This window comes from Trachinotus anak, unplaced genomic scaffold (genome assembly GCF_046630095.1).
Source record: "Trachinotus anak isolate AG129_WGS33_773 ecotype Australia unplaced genomic scaffold, CSIRO_AGI_Tana_v1 ptg000003l, whole genome shotgun sequence".
In the NCBI taxonomy this organism is placed as follows: Eukaryota; Metazoa; Chordata; class Actinopteri; order Carangiformes; family Carangidae; genus Trachinotus; species Trachinotus anak.
Window position 1 is genome coordinate 10553636 of NW_027273854.1, and position 21702 is coordinate 10575337.

Consider the following 21702-nt stretch of genomic DNA (forward strand, 5'->3'; position numbering starts at 1 on the left):
TGGAAAACGCGGCTATTATGTAACGTTCACCGGCACTTCATCGTACGATCCAACCTCTGTCAAGTCTGCCGTAATAAACGCAGAGCTTCGGGTGGGAACTTTTCAAAATAAAATCCATAGACTACCACGATGTGTTGCGTGAGGGTTAATGAGGAGGTCTCCCTTCCTTTGTGGTTTATCTGCTTTCTTCGGCACACTTGACGCATCGGGCGTCGTGCGTCGCTGCGTCGCCGGTCGAGGAGGCGTTGGCGCATCACGCTGCTGCTGCCGCTGCTGCTGGTTCCGCTGCCGCCGCCGCCGCCGCCGCCGCCGCCGCTGCTGACACAGAAACCGGCTGTCCTGCACCGAAACCGGGGCACACAACTGACACAGCCCGTTCAGCATCTCACTTGGAGGGTGTCGCCCTGTCGCTAAAGGTTTCGCTTGAAGAGATCACTCACCAGCTTGAAAAATGATCAAGAACGGACACCACCACCACCACCACCACCACCATCAAGTGAACACAGCAGCCGGGAAAGACGCAGGGACGACCCCCGGCGCTGCAGCTTGCAGTCCCGAGAAGAGGAGGCGAAGAATCCGGGTGTGGTGCGATGGCTGGTGAGTAACTTGGCCGATGAGTGATTGTGTGATGAAGATGCAACAATATGATCTGTATCATTTGCACTGAGCACGTTTATGAATGAATGCGTTAGCCTGTCACATTCAGGACAGGCCTGCTGCAGGTTAGAGGGCTGTCACAGGACTGCTACTTGATCAGTATGCACAAAACTTTCAATTGAATATTCTGTTGTAGGCCTATGTATTCCACCATGAGTGGTTTAATGGCCTGGCAGATAAACACTGTAATTACTTTTACTTTGTATTAACACTGGGGCATGCAGCCTCAATTTTCTACCTCAGTAGAGACGGTATTACATAACAACATCAGGGGAGATTTAGGCTCTGCTAATATTTGTTGTAGCAATTCATCAGAACTCATTGTCATTTCCATTGTAAAGTGTCTGCCACTGAATATATTTTAATGTAACCACTGACTAGCACTTACAAAAATTATATCAGCGGAGATTCTTTTTGCATACTGCACCTCTTAAAAGGCCATTCACAAAATATATAATATAAATATATTACAAATGCATACATATTATATTTGTGTTACAAATATTTGGTGGATTTGGCCACCAAATCACACAGTACTGTGAGCTTTATCCCTTTATCCTCCTTTTCACTTAGTATCTTGTCTTCTCATCTCTTTTGACAGTTTCAGGTAATGAACGAAAAAAAAAAAACATCTTATTTGAATGAGTGCTTCTGTTAATATACTTGTATGAAACTCTTACTTTGTCAGAGTAAGTATTAAACCAAAAGCAAAGCAATTTTATGATCCATGAAGACTACACCTTGAGGCACTACCAAAAAAATCATACTGCCACAAAGATGCTCAGTGGTCACTAACAATGTTTAAACATATAGTGACATCCAAAAGGTAGAGACAAATTGGTGTTAACTACTGGTAAATGTGTCAGAATTCTGCAGTATTTCATTCGCTCAGAAAAGACGGATACTATCAGCAACAACAGAACATGTCGTGTTCTCCATTGTGCCTTTTTACAATAATGAGAAAAATCATAAACTACACAATAACCAGTAACTCCTTTGTTGGATCTTATACGTTACCCCTGTATCTCCACAAAGTCCAGCTGCCGCTAAGATGTTCAGTAAACATAAAGCACAATGCACACTGTTCTTTATTGTTATGTTATAATTATTATGATGCTAGAATGACACCTCTACAAACAAGGTGTTTTCTTTAGGCAGGATGTAATAGGATAAAAAACAACTGAAGCGTTATTAGTGCAAGGTGCTCACGTAGTGCTGAGTGCTGCCTTAAATGCAATACAGGTGATGGATGAAAGCTAAGACTCAGATGTGGGAAGGCCAACCGCAGAAAATTGGCACTTGTGTTCGGATCAAGTGGAAAAACAACATGAAAGATTTTTTAAAAAAAGCTGCAACTTAAGGTCTTAATGTATCATGTTTTTTTTAAAAACATAGTATCAATCACGGTGGTACAAATGTTTGCAAACAAACTAAAAATCAATATTTCAAGGCCATAACCTGAGAGGGGGAAGTGGCCGAGTTCTGCTTGTTGTTCTTGTCATGTAATAACCTTGTAAAACTGGTTTTGGTCCAAATTCCGATCTTCATGGTTTCACTTGGCACTGTGGGAAAATTCTGTGTCCTCTTGGGCTTATGAATGATTTTCGAAGCCCATCGTTCTATGTCAGAAAAACATCAGCATGCAACTAAAACACCCAATTTAGAGCCATATCGTCCTTGTTTATGCTTTGAGCTGTGATGGCCACTCTCTATGTGACAGGAAAGCGTAATGACTTTGAACACACTGAATAAGTTTTATTGACTGGCCTAGGAGGAGCGACACTTTTTTTTTAGATTAACTGGGGACATTAAAATGTTGTACAGTGTCATCTCAGACACACATATGTTAATCTGTCAGCACTCTGATATTTCAGTCACCTCACCTTGGCACTTTGGAGAGCGTCCACTATAAAGCTGAGCTCCCTGCGCAGTATCAGATACAGGACACTTACTTGCTGCTGCCTGACAGACAGACAGAACATGGAATTAGTGACTTTTATAGGTCACAGGTCATAATGTCATCCAAATGACAACAAAAGCACATTATTTTCCAATTTATCCATACTGGTATCTTGCCATACAGAAGGTTTTGATTTGGTTTGAGAAGCACTGACATCTCTGGTGCATAGACTTTTATGACGACCACCAACGGTTCCAGCTTTGAAAATGGGAGGATTTGATGCTTTTCATTGTCATGTGTGCTGTCACCATTAGCTTTTTGAAATTAGAACAGCCATTTTTCATTGTTTTCTGACTTTTTACAGACAAAACTGTTAATTTATTAACCCTAAAACGAACCCTTTAAGATGCCAGACTGCCTCCAAGCCTTGGTGGACAGAGTCTGGCTCCATGGAGCGGCGGCAAAATAAATGTTTTGAATTTTTGTGTATGAAGGCCAGGATTATGGTGGCTTTCTCTAGTAGAATTCCTGCCATTTAGGTGTGGCTGCCTATCCATGGTTTGATGGCATGTTGCAGAATATTTGGGATGCCAGAATATTAACCGGTGGGGTGAGCACGCAAAGAGAGCCAATGTCAACAGAGCTCATGTCATTAACCCCTCTAACCCCTCCAGCCCACACCTGCTATAACCGCTGTACAGCCGTGCCCGTCACTGACCTCATTGTTTCCTGAAGGCCTACTGGACATTGGCACGCTCTTACTGACATCCAGCATTGTCAGCAGTATGAGAGGAAAATTCCAAGAAAAGAGCGCAGTCACTTCATGGGCTGATATATCGTTGACCCTCCCCCTTCTTCTCTGCACAAAGGAGCTATCTGTTCCTATTTGTTGCCCTGAAAAGAGGTGACAGTGGTTAAAGATCAGCTGTCAGAGAAGCATCATCAAGGAAGCGGTTAAAGTCCACTTCTACTGTGTATCAGCTGAGGTGGTGTGTACATACAAGACGAGAAACATGCTATTTACAGCCTCAGTTAAGTAATGGTGTGTTGTTGATTCAGTCCAGGCTTCTCTGAGACTATTGGTATCCTGAGAAGCAGCCACTAAATTTTTAATAGAGCAGCCACCAGCCTCTAATATCTTTTGCACTGTTTACCCAGGTATTTTAATTTGGATACTCTCAAACAGTATGGCATGACATTCATTTCAAACTCGACCAAAATTTCAAGATTTTAATTGTTGTGTTCCCTGTTGCCATCAATGTTTATCTTAACTAGTATTTCCTACATGTGCCTCATTATATTTTATCATTGTGTACATAGATGTCTGTCTAGTTTTGTTCTTGAGAACCGTAGGCGTCGTTCGGGTGTCCACTAACAGGCTGCACTAATTAATATTTCATCATCCCACGGTGGTACTGTCATGATCCATCCCTGCTAAAAAATACAACAGGAATACAGTGACATGTTGGGCATCTAGCTAGTATAACACCCCAAAAGCAGCCTCTTGATATTATGTAACTGTGTCTGGGTCTCAGAGTTTTCTTCTCTTTTCATTCACCTCCAGAGACTCCCCCTTACTACATTCTTCTGGCCCTGCACTCGTCTCAGAGAGCCTGCACACATGGATCCCATTTCAGCAGACTTGACAGCACAAAACACCCAGTAAAACTCTTGGCTTTAGACGCGCTTCTTCGACAAAAAGCCTTTTTTTGTGGTTCACCTTTGTGCGTTTTGACAAAGTAGTGGATATATCTGAATCACATAGACAAGCCCCACAGTCGAGTACACTCCAGTGAATTCCAGGCTGTTTTCAGGCAGGCTGTGTATAGTGACACCCCGGCAAGGCGCAGATGCTACCTTTCATTAACATAACCCAGGGCTGGAAACATCATGGGATTCTGTTACTGTTTTGGCCCTGTACATACTGTAGTTTTGGCAGCACTCATCTGTTTTTTTATTGATTTTTGAGGATGCTATTCATAGTGTTGTTCTCCATCTTACTCCTGGGAGTGCTGATGTGTGATATAACTTACTAAAGAGGACATAGATGCCAATTTTAATTGGGTTTTTTTTCCACTTCAGCATTTAGCAGTCATTTCCTCATTATTGTGATTCGCCAACTTAAACAGTGACACAGTATTTCTGTTGGTTATAGTAACCACTGCCACTAAATAACTCTGTACAGTTAGATTGGTACCTGATAAACTCAATACATCTTCAGTGATACCTGCAATCACCTTTGTGCATATAAGGTGTCAATATCATGTTCAAAGTGGAACAGAAAGAAAAATGATCAGACTGATATAAGCTGTTGGTAGAAATGATAGTGATGGAAGGCTAATGCCCATCTGTTCTCTATTACTATGCTAGATTACCATGTTACAATCTCAGTCTCCAATCTGTGCTAATCTAATTATCCACAGATGGTATCATAGCCTGGGTGGAGAGAAGAGGGAGGGAAGAGCACAATGCTGCATTGACTTTTTTTATGTTGAGACTTTGATCAGACATCTAGCTGATCATATGATGTGTGTAGATTACATCGGTGGGTGGATAATTTCAGGAACACTGGGATCATACTGATAGTTTTGGATGGTTTAACCCATGAACTAAAAATCTCCCGCAGGCCAGGTAGTGATCACATTTAATTTATTTCACATATTTCTGTTCTGGAGGGGAGTTGTGCAACTTGCTTTCACTTTGATGTAACTTGTCTTTCCTCTTTCCATACCAGCTATGACATGGTACATTATGGCCACTCCAACCAGCTGCGACAGGCCAAGGCCATGGGAGATTACCTCATCGTTGGAGTACACACAGACAGTAAGGCTCAGAACCAATGACCCTTATAGCATAATCATTGTCCCTAGTACACCTACTGTACACCCTCACTGGAAGCGCTCTCTTGCCTAGTTTACTAGGAATTTTTAAAGTCTATCTTATTGCTTCCTGACTTTTTTCATGCCCAATAATGTGTTTATCTTCAGTCCCATCATTACCACTCAGGCACTAGTTCAGTCCTATACACTTAGGAGAGGTTGTTGTGACAGTGCTGCAGCAACCCAGCAATTGTGCCTCAGCCTCATGTGGCACACTGGGGCATTCTGACATTGTGATAAACCAGAATGACTTCACAGTCAGGGCCAGCATGGATATCAGCAACCTTTCCCTCTGCCAAAGTGATGATAAGTGATGAAGGCAATCCTGCACTCAGTCTTTATATAACTTCATGTACTGCAGAACGTGATTCAGACGGAGATTTCTGTCTCTCCATTTTATAAATCTCAGTCTGCATTATTATCTATGTGTGTCAACAGGATTGTTGGAGAGTAATTTTTTTTTGTTGTTTTCAAGGTGAGATTGCAAAGCACAAGGGTCCACCAGTCTTCACTCAGGCAGAAAGGTACAAGATGGTGCGGGCCATAAAATGGGTGGATGAGGTCGTGGAAGGAGCGCCTTATGTCACCACCCTCGGGACCCTTGACAAGTACAACTGTGACTTCTGTGTGCATGGAGGTACAGAATATCAGTACATTAAGTCTCTGTTTAGACACACAAATGGATTGGTAGTCATAAATAGATCTGGTTATTGATGGCTATAACACTGATTACTTGATTTATGCAAGCAGTGTTTTGTGGATGCTGTTGTTTCAGATGATATCACACTAACAGTGGATGGTAAAGATACATATGAAGAGGTGAAGAAGTCAGGACGGTACAGGTGAGCTTTCCTTTTGAAATATACAGAAGATAATAATAACAGTCAGGATGGGACTGTTATTGTTATTGTGTGTGTGTCTTTCATAAGTTGTTACACTGTGTATTATGTTGTTACAGGGAGTGTAAGAGAACCCAGGGAGTGTCAACCACGGATCTGGTTGGCAGGATGCTGCTGATGACCAAAGCACACCACAGCAACATTGTGAGTACAGCATTATTCTCTTGAGTTCACAAGATTTTAGTTCACAGTATAAGCCTATTTCTATCCTTTTTTTTTCTTTTTAGGATAGTTCAGACTATCAGCAGCACACAGACAACTTTGGAAAGGTAGGTACCAAACATATTTGACCATCACTTAGTCAATATCAAATCCTCAGCTTACTACCAAACTCTTCGCTGGTGTAGGTTTAAAACCACATTCTTGGCTCTTTAGCTTCTTCTCCCTTCACTGTTTTGTCATTCAAGTCATCAAACTTGTGGGCCAGATGTCAACCAATACCAGTGAAAGGCCTTTACTGTGGACCCACTTTATAATCAAGTAACAGGCCTTGCCAGTAAACTGTGAATACCACTTCTGTCCCTGCCTGAGGAAACTAACTTAGAGTCAGCATGCTGGAGTTTTAAACAGTGTGAAAGCAGTAGAGGGTCTGTTCACAGTTGAGTGTTTAAGATTGGAAGCGTAATGCTGGGAATTTGGCAAGGGCTGAATAAATGCACTGGGGACTGTGGGACAACTTCGATTTACCCACTGACCAAATGTGATATTACTGCATACACCACTGGGTGGCGATGATGTAGCACAAGTGTTTATCCAAGTGTGAATTTCTCAAAACGCTGCAGTGGTACTGTATCTATACCAAAGCGCATGGGTCTTCTTGCTACGCTGTCAATTTGTACTCATTATGCCTGTTTCTTGATTATGGGGGTCGCATGGTCAGAAGGGCCATAGTCCCTGGACGGGGGTGTCTCAGTTCTTGCAGACTTCACAGAAGATCATCCAGTTTGCTTCAGGCCAGGAGCCTCAACCCGGAGACACCATCATCTATGTGGCAGGAGCCTTTGACCTCTTCCGTATCTTTTTAATGAGCACGCTAGAAAATAAGTTGGATTTTTGTAAACATTTTTTTTATCCAAATGCATATGCAATTTCGTTAATAAAGTCCAATAATAATTCTGTGAACTGTTGCGTTCATCCTTGACTGGTCTCCTGTCAGACATTGGCCATGTAGACTTCCTGGAAGCAGTGCATAAGCTTGCAGAAAAGCCATACATTATAGTGGGGTTGCACTTTGATCAGGTGAGTGTCCTGCTTTCATCTATGTGAGACTTTTCTGCGTCCCTGAGTCCAGTGTTGTCATATACTTGTGCTTTGTTCATATTTTTTTAGGAGGTGAATCGTTACAAAGGGAAAAACTACCCCATCATGAATGTACACGAGAGAACGCTTAGCGTCCTGGCTTGTCGGGTGCGTTCATCTTATTGCTCATTATCCATCAACACAGTGCACTACATATACCGAATAACTTTCATATAAACAGTATAATTCATTTTTGTGTGCTTTTTTATCACAGTATGTGTCAGAGGTGGTGATCGGTGCACCTTTTGCAGTCACAAAAGATTTGCTGGAACACTTCAAGGTAAGTATGGGCGCTCCATTTGACTTTCACCACTAGGTTATAAAGTTCTCAACAGTCAAAAATGCATGGAACTTAAACATGGCTCTGTATCCATAGGTGGATCTGGTTTGCCATGGAAAGACAGAAATATACCCTGGCAGGGATGGATCTGACCCTTATGCTGTAAGGCTATTAACACTGCCACTTTATATGGACATTTTTAGAAAACACCTTTGTGAAACAAGCTACTGTGCATCAGATTTTTTAGACTTATTTTTTTTTCATACGCAGGAGCCCAGGAGGAAAGGAATCTTGCGCACCGTTGACAGTGGGAACAGTCTCACTACAGATGCCATTGTGCAGAGAATAATCAAAAACAGGTATTACATCTACTGTGCAAAACTATATTTTGTGAAATGCACAGGGCGTGGAGGATGTAGAGCTCTCAATTAAAACAATACAGACCCTGATTATAACCGATTAAAACACTGAATAAAGCAGTTTCACATTAGCAGTTTTGCTGACACTGTATAGGTTGGACACAAGGGTTGAAGGGCTAGGAGCTGAGGCTTCTGCTGACCTTTGTTTTGATTGTTTCTCAGATAACTTCTGATCCAGACGTTCAGGAGGTTTTTACTGGCAGCCGAATAATCCACAGAGGTGTCCTCCTCTCCATAACAAACAGACCAGGGGATTAAAACAAGTGGACACACTGAATAAATTATTATTAGCGATTCACAGATGTTTTATTATTAGCGACACAGGACGACTTGCTGGGGCTGGGATTGGAGCTGCCATTTGCTTGGCTTTTTCCTTCGATAACTTAAGATCCAGACTTCCAATGACTAAAATCCTTCAACTGCTTAAAATATTTACTTGAAAACAACCAAGGTGTAAAAAGTGTATCTTAAAAATGTGGCTTCAAATTTAAATGAAAGTCAATTTTGACCACTTGTGGCAGGCAACTACAACACTCACGCATGCGGATAGGGGACATGACATAATTTACAGGTGACCAAATAGTTTAGTTTTTTAGACATTTTAATGTATAAAAGGCACATATTATAACTTTGTGTTAAAATAAATGGGATATAGTTGACTGTATTATATTGGACCTTGGGCTTACTATATGCTTTCTCTGATATCCTTTGTGTGATATAGGTTGCAATTTGAAGCGAGGAACCAGAAGAAGGAGGCCAAAGAAATCGCTGTGATCCAGGCCATGAAGCGACAAGAGGAGGAGAAGACTAAAGAAAGAGCCCAGGCTGTGCCGTAGGAAGGCCCTGAGGAGGCACCATCAACTAAGTGTCATCATAACACTGACAAGCTCAATTAATTTTATCTCATGTACAGTTAAATCAACCCTTTTATAAGTGTTATGACACCTTCCACACACGATCTCGACTAATAACAGCAGTCTTTACAGCAGCCCGTTTGTAGCCAGTCTGCTGTGGGATCATCAGGTATACAATGTGTGTGTGTGGGGTGGGTCTTGTCTGTATTAATATATTCTGCATATGCAACTACATGTTCATGTCAATCAAAAAAATCACAAATATATAGATATGTAATTACTGAGTTTTGGACAAAACAGTTGAAAAGTTAGAACAAAGAAGATATCACCATGTCTTCATCAACTGTCTATTTTGTGTCTTTGGCTATTTTTAATTCCTCAAGTACTTTTATTTTTTTGATTTAAAAATATAAAATTTTTAAATATTGAATCATGGGATTTGGGCATATACGGAGCAAGTGTGGGGATGTGAGATGCCGGTCAGACATTGAACTATAGCAAAGAAGAGATTTGATTTGTCATTTCCACGGGGCTGTTGCTGCTTTCTGCCCATCGATGGGCTTTGCTCCGCGGCTGATCTATCTTTGTATATACTGTATGTACTGTATGTATGTATTATAAAGTGATTACAGGCTCTCTGGAGGATTAGGGGAGAAAAATTCCCTGCTTCTCTGGTTTAACCTTGGGTTGTTTGGAAGTGAGAAGATCGACTCTTTTGGGACCTCATGTATAGCCTATACCAGTACCTGCTCCAGACTGCACTGACTTCTCAAAAATCATCAGAACTGTTCTGTTTTTATTGTTAGAGCAGGTTTTTAACTCAAAAATGCACACTGTTGAGACCTGCATGCCTGGCCTTTTGAGTGCAATTTTTTTATTTGTTTTTTTTTTTTTTTTTTAAACCAACACTCCTTAGATTTATCCTAATATAGAAAACACTACAGAGATTTAACAGACTGCTTTTAACCTTTAGTTTTCATAGTATAACGAGGGGACAATGACAGATGCTCAGTGTTGTTAATTTGATCATAAAATAGACCTCTTACTGTCATTTTTGAGCCCTGAACAATTTAACCTCTGTCTCTATATCAAATTAAATAATATATTTTTTGTAGACGTATATTTTACTCACCTCCTCTCCATTAACTACTGTATAGATTCATATTGTTTAAAAAGCATAATAATATATCTGTATGTCAAGTTGGAATATATTCAGTGTAGGCTAATCTATATGTTATTGACAACTCCCAGTTGACAAATACTGTAGATACTGATGGGACTACAGTATATTATTGCTGACAATTATAAGAATTTAATCTGAAAAGTTGTTTGTCATCTTGTTTTCACTTTAATAGAAAATGTGTGGGTGTGGTAGGATTGTCTAATATATTTGCTCAATTATAAGGTAAATAAGCAGGCTGCACATTAATTAGTCACATTATGAAAGGTAAGTTTATGTTTTGGACACAGAGATGACCTTTAATCAGAAAAGATTATTTTAATTTTGCAACACATGACTCACACAGGTTTGTTAAATGTCAGGCCAGATTATTTTTAATGGCAGACTGGTACCCAGCAAAGTTCTAGAAGCTTTTTATCATAGAAGAAAGGTTAATAGGCCATATATTGTGACCTAATGTAAAAATCTGTTTAAACTGAAAGCATGAAGTAACTTGACTCTTCTAATAAATATATAAGTGAATCTTAGGCTCATTTTGACCAGTGCAGTTGATTAAACACTTTGAAAAGTCGTTCGGCCATTATGAATTTTGGCAACATATACTATGTGAAGCACACGGTGGTAGAGGAACTATTGGAATTGTTTTACTTAAGCAAAAGTGGCCATACCATGATAAAACAATACTCAAGTACAAGTCATAGACCTGTATTAAGTTAAAGCAAATAGCCTATTAGCTGCAAGTGTCAAAAATAAAAGTGCCAATCATGCAAAATAGTCCCATTCAGAATAACATTTATCTTTTATATTAGTGGAATATTCATTAGCATGTAAGTGCATTTCTATCACTGTAGAGCTAACTACAGCTTTTAGTTTATAACAATGCATAGGAGATAAGTAGATTATTACATTTATTGTATTATTTGACAACTATACTAGTTGTTAAATAGTGGTGTACAAATAACATGTCTTTATGAAATGTGGTCAAGTAGACAGTTAATATATATATATATATATATATATATATATATATATATATATATATATATATATACAAGTAGTATAGTTAGTGTAAAACTGAGAGTATAAGTGGCCTATCTCAAAGTTGTATGTGTCCTTTAGGTCTGTTTTGTCCGGACTTAACTTGAAGGCATCTCAAAAGAGCGGGCCGTGCACACCTGCCTCAAATTTTAACGTAATTAGCTTTTCGGTTTTCTCGCCGACACGGACACGAACGCTTCTGTGGACTCGGCAGCAGTTTGTACTGTGAACCAAAGGACACGCCGGCGGGCAACAGCAAAAGCAATGATGTTTTGTTGTCTTAATGTCCTGCCAACCCCACTGCAGGTACCATCTTCATTCCTTACATTGTTAAATTAATTTACAACTCCTCAGAAACTTAGGGGAATCTGAGTAGGATTGTTTACATACTGGATACTATCATGGGGGGAAAACGGAGACTATATTTGCTATCAAGCTAATTCAGAATGGCACAATTAAAGATAAAAGGGCATAGGGCTACTTAAGAAATACCCGTGATATTTTAAAGTAAATTTTAAGTCGCAACAATGTTTTTCTCACTGCTGAGTTTTTGTATTGTGTGTGTCTTCATTAAACATCCTAAACCATAAAAAAATGGTATTATTTCACATTTACTAAAGGAATAATTAGCTACATCAATAACTGTGGTTAGTAAAAGCCCAAAGTTTCCTGGTCGCATATTAAAGCTGTGAATTCTTCCTTAGATCTGCATGGGACTGTGCCTTCACCAGGATATTACAGAGGAGGGTAAAAAGGCTAAACTCCAGAGCTCTAAAATAGAACAAGACCTTTGTGAACATGCCAGGACTGAGATGAATGTAGTGAAAATCCTTATGCTTGGTAAGTTATAGGCATTTACTGTTCTGCTCTTCATCATGTTGGACGAAGGTACTGACATTTTGTTTGGGCTTCCTCTGATTTGTGCATCAGGAGCTGCAGAGAGTGGAAAGAGTACTCTAATCAAACAGATCAAGATAATGCACAGTCATGGCTTCTCCAAGCAGGAGCTCATCAGCTTTAAGGTACTAGGCAGTTATGACGCAAATGGATCACATTTATTCATTTTCACCCTAAAATATTGACGTTATCTGAACCAAAACCAATGTTCAGTTTAACTGATAACACATCCCATGTGTGACAATATGTTGACCGTCATTCCCCTCGCAGCCTGCAGTACTCGACAACCTCCTGACCTCTATGAAGTTTGTTCTTCGTGGAATGGGGATGCTGAGGATAAACCTTGCTAACAAGAGGAACAAGGTGAGGAGATGATACAATAAAGTTTAATCAAATCTGATTTTCTATACGTTTTTTTTTTATGCACTTTTCATTGCAAACCATCTTCGTCACACTAGAGGTCAGTGTTTAACTGTAGAAATATGCAGTGTCCTGTTTTTAAATATATTGTCCCATTCAGATGCACGCCCGTGCCATCCTGTCCTGCAGCCAGTGTTTGGGGGACGACCAGGAGCTGCTTCCTTTCGTGGCTCACGCTTTCTGTGTGCTTTGGGCCGACCAAGGGGTGCGAGCAGCCGCAGCCAAAGGTTACGAGTTTGACCTAAATGACTCTGCACTCTAGTGAGTTGAATGACCTTAAGTGAGCTACACTACACAACACCACCCGATTATGATGAACAGTGGAAATGTCAAGGGAAATTGCCCAGTATGGAGCTTGTCATCACACCTCGTCAATACAGAGTAACAGTAAAGCAAGTGCTGAGAATAATTCATCTTCAGGAAATGATTCCTGTGACATTTGTGGAATGGGAGGCTTAATTGGGACCAAATTAAAAAGCACTGTTTACAGATATACAGGAAGAGGGTGGATCAGGTGAAACAGACATGATTAAAGAGTCAGTTTTCTTGTTTAAGAACTGAGAGGTCAAACAACATACGCTGCAGTTTAGGGGGACTTAATGTAAAGGTTTTATTGAATCTGTACCATACATGTCATTGCAAATTATGTCCATAAGTTATGAAACACCCAGTCCGCTTATGTCGTCCGCTTGTGGGTAGATGTTTATGTGGGTTGAACAGGTTTTTCCAGTTGCTGTCCTTCGGCCATGCAATTATGCCCTTTGAGTTGTTCACAAAAAAGCAGCCTGTACAATGTCATGAAATCCTAACTCAGTACTCTGCATAGAGTGTGTTGCATCATCAGCTGAAGAGAGGATTATTGACTGAAGAGTGGAATACACTTTGCAAATTGGCATTATTGCTTGTCCTCCCAGTTGTGTTTTTTTTTTTTTTTTTTTGTTGTTGTAAAAACATCACCCCTTAACATGTCATACACTTCTTGACACAGCTACTTGTGATGTATTATATTGTATTTCTGGTGATTATTAGATATCCTTGATGGCAGCTTTCTAAATGAGGCTAATATAATGCTTAAGAAAAGTCACAGTGGAGTGACTTTGCATCTGAATTATCCACATTAAAACCATAGTCCTTTTTAATTTATACAATTTTAAAGTATTTTGTACTCGAGTCAAATAGATATGTGCCCTTTTTATACTGTACTGTACATGTGTGAGTTGCCTCCCCTTAAAAAAAGATTCTGACCTTTTTTAAAAGCTCTAGTATTTAGCTACTGCTAATTTCATGGCCTACTTGCTTAACTTGTATTAAGATCCCTTTGGTGTCTTGCAACCACTGTTGCTGCCATTGCATATAGATTTTAAAATGAAGGTGAATGAGATTTTTCAGTAGTTTCTTAATAAACTTAAATTAAATGGACTGAGTAGAAGTCCTTATCTCAGAGGCAACAGGAAAGAGGTCTGCCAAGTTAAAACATCCTTCAGCTGGCCAGACAGAGAAAGATGAAGATGTGACAGCTTCATTATCGAAACTCAATAAGGTGGGGAGCTGGAGGATGATATGAAACTCAACTAGCTCTCTTTCAGTGTTCTCACTCTGCTGGACCCCACATTGATTTCTCCCTCCAGGAATATTGGATTAGACTGTGTCATGACACACTTGACTTCCCCAGGACCTGGAGGCACCTTGATGCTTGAAATGACTTCTTGGACATTAGCTTTGGCATGAACTGAGCTGTTATTATTGCTAAAAAGAAATTTGCAGTTACAGGAAGTTAGCTATTGGTGTAACCTTAGTGTTTAAGAAATCCATCCTAATCAGCCCTCGCTTCATTAACTTGATTCCACTGCTGCTGAGAGATGGAGAGATGTATTTGTGTTTTTGAAATGAATGTTGAAGTGTGTTTGAGACAATATTCATGTCAGAGCCAATGCAAGGCTGCACATTTACATTTTGTGTTCAGAGCCAAGGCTTCTTGAATACACGTCATTAAAAGAAATTACACAGGACATGTCTTACTGTGGAATAGCTGACTTGCCCAATATTTTCATGTTTACATATTGACAGTATGCAATCACTGTTGAAAACTTCTGCTTCTGCAGTATGACTCACACAGACATGCAGCCTGTGTTGCAGGTAAAAATATTCTCTTCATGCTGCTTTGTGCCTTGCTGAGTGTGCATCTAGTGTAGCTCTAGTGTTGTGGCAGGTGTTGGTGGAGAGGTGTTCAGTGTCTGCACTATTCCTGTTGGTCATCGTGTCCATCTGAATTACAATTAGGACTCCAAAAACCAGATACTTTATTCTCTGCAGCTCACAGTGCAAAATGGTTCAAGGTGATTTCCATTAGTCTCTGTAGACTAGAATGAGCAGCTTTCTAAATTGGTTTCAACAAAAGCTGAACATTGTACCCTTCATGGCAGTAGGATTTGTTGCAGGGCTGAAGATTTAGAATGCATTTGGTTTAGCTTGGTGTGTAAATAATAATAATAATAATAATAATAATAATAATAATAATAATAATGCTTATGAGTGTAGATGCTGTAGCTGAGTAATGCCACAAAAACATGGTTGTGTGAGTGAATACTGTCTCTTAAAAAAAGAAAATTAAATCATGAATCTAACCATGATTTACTTCGTGAAATGTTAGTCTAATCAGTTAGTGACAGTTCTTGTTCTCCTCTGCTTGCCTCTCCAGTTTCTTTGAGAACATGAGTCGAATCCTTGCTCCCAACTACATCCCCACTGAGATGGATGTTCTGAGAGTGAGAGTGAGGACCTGTGGAATCATTGAGACGCAGTTTCAAGTTAATGAAACAATCTTTCGGTACGACAAAACTGTGGTTTGCCACATGATACACTATTGTGCACACATAAATATAACATGCACTGGCATCACCAACATAATGTTTTTATAAGGGTAAAGACTTTAATGATTCACATGGAGCTCACTGAAAGTTCCCTGGAAAAAAATGGGCATCATATTTTACGTTTATTCTTAGAGAGACGTTTTAATTCCATGAATATGCCTAAATATTAAAACAATATTTCACCTCCTTATTCTTTCGAGGGACAATTGAACAGTTTGTATCTTATACCTTTACATAAACAGTCAAGCTTTTGATGTGTTATAGCATGATGAAGTGGTAGTCCCTTATCATACCCCCTTGAAACTCCTCACCAATTCCAATGAAGAAATCTTGATTATAATCTGGATATTAAACCTGAAAGCATACATATGCAACCAAAGGTGTACACACACACATCAATATGTACAAATACAGACAGCAGCCAAAGCAGGCTGTATGGTGTGTAATGTTTTTTATTATGTACCTGTAAATACACAAGATGCATACAAATATGCTTCATAATGTGTTGGTACATAACAAAGAGTTGTTGGTTGTTAGACTTGTGCCTGGAACATTTTAAAAGTTTTGGACAACTAGTTGTTCTGCAAAGCAATGTTTTGATCAAGGTTTGCTGTTATTGCTTCATTTATGATGCACATGTGAGTCACAAACATGATTGTGACATTTTTGAAATGTTGCTGATTAGCTTACATGGTAAACAAGGCATGGCCTGTAAATAAGATCACATTGTAGTTGTTAAAAGGTTTTATATCAGCTTTTTTAATGATTATTCAGCATTATTGGACAGTTGACAGAAAGACAGGAAACAGAAGAAAAGAGACAAGACAAAAAGGCCATAATTGAACCGAGGGTGCTGTGGCCACATGATGTGTTAACCACTCAGCCACAGCGCTTCTTTACGAGCCTGTAGCAGACAGAGTTGTACCTCTGAAGTAGACCTGACAAAATGTTGGCTCTGGTGAATTGCCTACAGGTACAGCTGAGTTTTACCGTAATTGGTGGTCACTGAGTGTATGGAATTAATCAACAATATTTGTAGTAAGTGAGTTACACAAACTAAACATATGGTCTATTACGGACTTTTGGATTTAGATTTCTACTGTTACTGTTCATGGATTTGTCATACACACTTAAACATGGGGCTGTCTGTGGAAGCAGCTCAGTGAGGCTCTGGAGACTAAGCCTCACCACCAACTCTTGAAGGGTCCCTGACGAAAGCTGAACCCCTTTAAGCCGAGGGAGACAGCTGCCTGGGCATGACTCAGACATCAAATATTGATGGCTTCACTCCCCCTGATTATTCCAAGGATAAAATGTGGAGGGAGCATAGCAATGAAACGTTGAAACCCCTCCTCCCTTCCTCTTTTGAACTTATGTTTTCAAAGTACGCAACCATTCATAATGCTCCCTGCGTCCTGTCCCTGGATACCGAAGATAACATACTGAATCCATACTGACCAGGACTTCATGAATATTGCATATAGCCTACTGTAGCATCTTAAAGGTTAGAATTACATCAGCATGCTTAACTTTGTCAATTTGTTAAATTTTACTTTTTTTTTTTTTTTTTTTTTTAGGATATCTGCAGGCCATAAAGTCATAAAAAGCAGTAAATTCGGCTCTCTCAACAAAGGCCTTAGAACATATTAAAGAGTATTATATTACAGTTTACATTTTCAAAGGTCTTGAATATTTTTCCAAACATAAGTTTAGTTGTTTTTTTTTTTTTTTTTTTTTTTAAATTAATTTATTTTTTATATCATGCCTTTTGAATGCCATATCTCTAATGCCTTAAGGCAATTTCTTCATATTTTGTACTTATTCACTTGGACTGAAGCACGAACTGATTAGATTTTGGTAATCGAAGCTCGAGGACAGTGTGACATCACAGAACACTTTTTAGGTATAACTTAAGACTTCATCCATGTGATAAAGCAATGGATTAAGCAATCCATGTGATTCGGGATAAACGGATGTAATCTAAAACTAGTCTCAGTGGCGGAGGCATACAGCTGCCTTGCGGTAATGTAGAATTACCAGCTGGATTAATTACTACATTAATTAATCCAGCTGGTAAGTACTGACAGAAATTATATAAATGTCTATAAATTAATATGCTTAATAAATAATTCTAGGCCATATTTTTCAAACATCATTCATTTGACTGTGAAAACGGTCATAACTGTGAAAGAAAGGAAAAAATTTATTAAATTGTATGCTAAAAGTTTTGATGCTCCCTGCATAGTGAACTTTTTTTTTTTTTTTTTTTTTGTCTGTCTCATTCAGTTGATCTGTTTATTGTTCAGATTATACAGCCTTGCCCTCTATCTCCTATCTCCCATTAAATCATGGGCTTAAGATGGCTGTTCGAAAACACAATTGCAATAAACATGTCTAGAACTGCTTCAGAGCAAGTCAGTCCCGCCTCTTCAGCAGATTCCATCAAATAGCTAAATTCAAACATGTTGTTTCCTCAGGTCTTGCAGTTTGTATCATTTTATAGGTCTAATCCTCCTTGCAGTCACGAGTTTCTTCTCTGCAGCACAGAAACTACAGATGTCAAATACCATGGTTAACAGTCATTGTCCCCCAGCTTGTTAAAACTAACTCTGACCTGGGGGGGGGGGTAAATGCTTTATTGCCTCTGACATGGCTGGTGCAATCATGCACCTGGAGACTGTCTGGCCCAAATGGGAACTCATTACCTGTGTCACCAAGACCCCAGCCTCACTCAGTGTCAGATTGTATTTTGAAGTAGATTGCCCCAATATTTGAAATAGTAAGACAGTTAAGCAATTTTTTTTTTTTTTAAGTCAGAGGTTAGTCTAAATGGTAGTGAGACTGTCCCCCAGACTAGTGGCATCAGTAAAGTTATTTATGAAATATATTTTTGTAATTATTTTTAGTTAATTCACATAGAATATTTTTACTTAAACAATATGTTGAGTTATGTTATTCAGTTTCTGTAACTTTAATATGAAATACCTGTGACTAATCTCTGGAGAGTTTAGTGCACTTGAAGTGGAAGAACAGCATCTCTTTAGATTAGTAATTTACAGTATGGACCATGGAGAAAATCATGACCATATTTTGTTTGACAGATTGTATGATGTCGCGGGCCAGCGGAGTGAGAGGAGAAAGTGGCTGAGTTGCTTTGACTGTATTCAGGTCGTGTTGTTTGTCGTGGCCCTCAGCAGCTATGATATGACACTGATGGAGGACCCCTCAGTGGTATGAAAAACTAATTGATTGTAATCACAGAGTAAATCAAACTTCATCTATATTCATCTATTTCCATGTTTTTCCTCATAGAATCGGCTCCAGGAAAGCCTTGAACTTTTTACATCAATCTGCACTAACACTGTCTTTAACAATGCCTCACTGGTAAGTTTATTTGAACTCATTTTGGCTGGCTTTTGTAAAGACGAGAATACAGTAAGGTATAACTTAAGTGTTTTTATTTTTATGGCCATGTATAGTCTGCCATGTTTGTTTCAAGATCATCTAAATGTGTGGGAGGTGAGTACAGCTCTGAGTGGCTTTTTGGTAATCATTCATGCCAGGCAGGCAGGGCACAGCCTTTCTATGATTGGGTCTGACATAATTAACATACAAGCTCTAATTACGATGTAGAGCAGGTGATTTCTATTTAATAAGTTGGCTGTTTAACACTCAGTGTAATTACTTTGTTTGATTTCTTTCATGCTGAGAAAATGTGGGACTGTTGATAATGGGCACAAATAACTCACTTGCTGTTGGTTAGTAACATTTACTGTATATCTGCACTTTATTTACTCAAGTGCAAAGGTTTAGGGGTAAGGGTTATCTTTCTGCCATTTCCTCTTATTATTATTTTTTCAAAATTGTGTTTTTGTTTTAAATGTTGGCTGGCCAGTTGTTTTTTCTCTTTCCATCAGACATATGGAGTGATTCTATAGAGGTGGTATGAAATGGCAGAATTGCAAACTGATGGCAGAGGCCTTGAAATTCCACCAATCAAGTGAAGCAGGGTGCAAACTTTAATTTGATGGCCATGCAAGGTCACTTGGTATTCTGACATTACACTCAGCCAGCATAAGAGAAACCACAAGTCAAATAAAAATGGAAAGGTCGACAGATGTTTCTTTTACCTGAAGTAGTAGTAGATGACCAACTGCACTAAAAGGCATTACTATCTTTTACTATTATTATTATTTATACATGATTCCTTTTCTGTAAATCCTTAGAAAAAGGTATTATGAAGCCATTATGGGGCTCTTAAACATGATTTTTAATACACTAATGCTGACTCCACCTTTCAATTCTTTAGTTTGTTTTTATGGACTGAACCATAGATTAATCTGATACACATACTGGTGTGTTTTGGCTCTGGAGGTGTGCATTTCATGTTGATGGCTCACTGTTATTGTGTGTGAACAGAGGTGTGCACATCTTTTACAAAGGTATGCCCACCTCAGGGTACTCGAGGATGCTCTTGAAATAGCTCTGTTGGGCCATGGTGATTGCCTTTCTATTAAATTTTTGTACAGCAGTATAAAGATAATATTTCAGCTGTAGGGTCATTTCTTGCTTTCAAAATTTCAATGAATGTTTTTTGAAATGTTGCTTTGTTAACATTACGTGATTCATGGCGAGCAGTGATTCTTAAAATCTAACTGCTGATATTAAATGATGCTTGGGCTCAGTGAGATTGAGTAATTTTGTGTGTTTGAAATGTGGACTTTTTTTTAAATCATGGGTCATGTGAAAAATAACGACTAGAAGACATCGACCACTATGTTGTTATATTGTCACTGTTTTTTTTATTTATTTTTTTTCTCTCCTACAGATTCTGTTCATGAATAAATCTGACCTTTTTCAAGAGAAGATCCTTCATTCTGGAAGACACTTGGGATTTTACCACCCTAGTTATACAGGTACGCTGTATAGAAATATTTTTGTTTTGGTCTTTATGCACTGATTTTTAATTTTTACTTCTTCTAATCCTATTTTTATGCTTTAGATTTCTCATCCCACCCATTCATCATTTCCATGTGAATCAGAGTATGCCATACTACAGAATTTGTTTTTGAGAAAGTGTCAAAGGGTTAATGATGCAGGTAACTGATTAAATATCAAATCATCCGTTTTGGGAATCTACTTAAACCCATCTACGTTTCCAGTGTGAGGCCCCAAACCCCAAGCTTAACTCTGACAGAGTATATGAAATGATGCACTAAGGCAATGTTTTCTAACTCTGGCTCAACTACTTCAAGAGATTACACTAGGCTTGGAGGTGTTTGTTTAGGATCTTGAATTCCTCATGGAATTGTGTCTCTCCTTATTGTTTGGCTGGATCGGTCACTGCATCCTCCCTGTCCGCTGGGTAATCAGAATTCCTACTAGCCAGAGTCAGTACAGCCATCACTGTATCACTCTTCCTGTACAGATTGTGTTCATACATATTTCACACTCATTCACAGTAACTGAGAAGCAAACACTCGATGTTGATGCATCATGTTTTTATGGGTATTTGTGGGTTGAGAAGGAAAACTAATGTTCAGACAGATTGTCACAAGAAGCTGGCGCCTTGTTTCATCAATATTTCATGACTTGGACTCATTGGACTCTGAAAACAACTCTTTACTGAACTCAGTTGGATGTCTCTAGAATTGTCATTTTTCTTCCTTCATCCCAATCCAGGAGCAGATGGTGACGTCAATGCCGCAGCCCACCACATCACTGGCATGTTTTCATCATGTAACAGCAGTCCTGGCAGGCCCATCTACCACCACTTCACCACGGCCACAGACACCACCAACATACAGGTGGTCTTCCACATGGTTATAGAGCAGATTATCAAGGAGAACCTAGCTGCAGTCCAGCTGCTGTAAAGGTCTCCTGAAGACTCTGTTTTTAGTCATTTGCAGCACTGGAATTTAAATTTTGTCACAGCTGATCTGTGAGTAAATGTTTTACCTTTTTTTAAGTTAAGTTATTTAAGTGGCTAATAAGCTTAAGATAATGTTCTTTAAGCTGCACTGACTCCATTTTATTTTAAAACATTTTAAAATAAAAATATTTATTGATAAGCATGCCTGGACATTTTATTGCAGTTTATTGATCAGGCT

The 21702-nt window shown here is 39.1% G+C and overlaps 2 protein-coding genes across 3 annotated transcripts; both read left to right on the forward strand.

The window, feature by feature from the left end:
- The first annotated feature begins 241 nt into the window (after positions 1–241).
- Positions 242–10511, forward strand: LOC139616297 (ethanolamine-phosphate cytidylyltransferase-like). Of its 2 annotated transcripts, none has more exons than XM_071473583.1 (13): positions 242–597; positions 5292–5380; positions 5912–6073; positions 6212–6278; positions 6395–6479; positions 6563–6604; positions 7216–7348; positions 7492–7574; positions 7665–7742; positions 7849–7914; positions 8011–8076; positions 8185–8273; positions 9055–10511. In XM_071473583.1, exons 1-13 carry the CDS (start codon positions 452–454, stop codon positions 9167–9169), a joined length of 1221 nt encoding a protein of 406 aa, XP_071329684.1. In that variant the 5' UTR covers positions 242–451; the 3' UTR covers positions 9170–10511. The 2 variants fall into 2 exon arrangements, with proteins under 2 accessions (XP_071329684.1, XP_071329683.1); XM_071473582.1 differs by having other exon boundaries at positions 303–597; positions 6563–6603; positions 7200–7348.
- A 1041-nt stretch (positions 10512–11552) lies between these two features.
- Positions 11553–21666, forward strand: LOC139616323 (guanine nucleotide-binding protein G(o) subunit alpha-like). The gene is made up of 10 exons (XM_071473584.1): positions 11553–11711; positions 12110–12245; positions 12336–12427; positions 12573–12665; positions 12823–12983; positions 15421–15549; positions 18694–18823; positions 18905–18976; positions 20421–20508; positions 21275–21666. The coding sequence occupies exons 1-10, from the start codon at positions 11670–11672 to the stop codon at positions 21463–21465; spliced, it is 1134 nt and encodes a 377-aa protein (XP_071329685.1). The 5' UTR covers positions 11553–11669; the 3' UTR covers positions 21466–21666.
- The last annotated feature ends 36 nt before the right edge of the window (positions 21667–21702 follow it).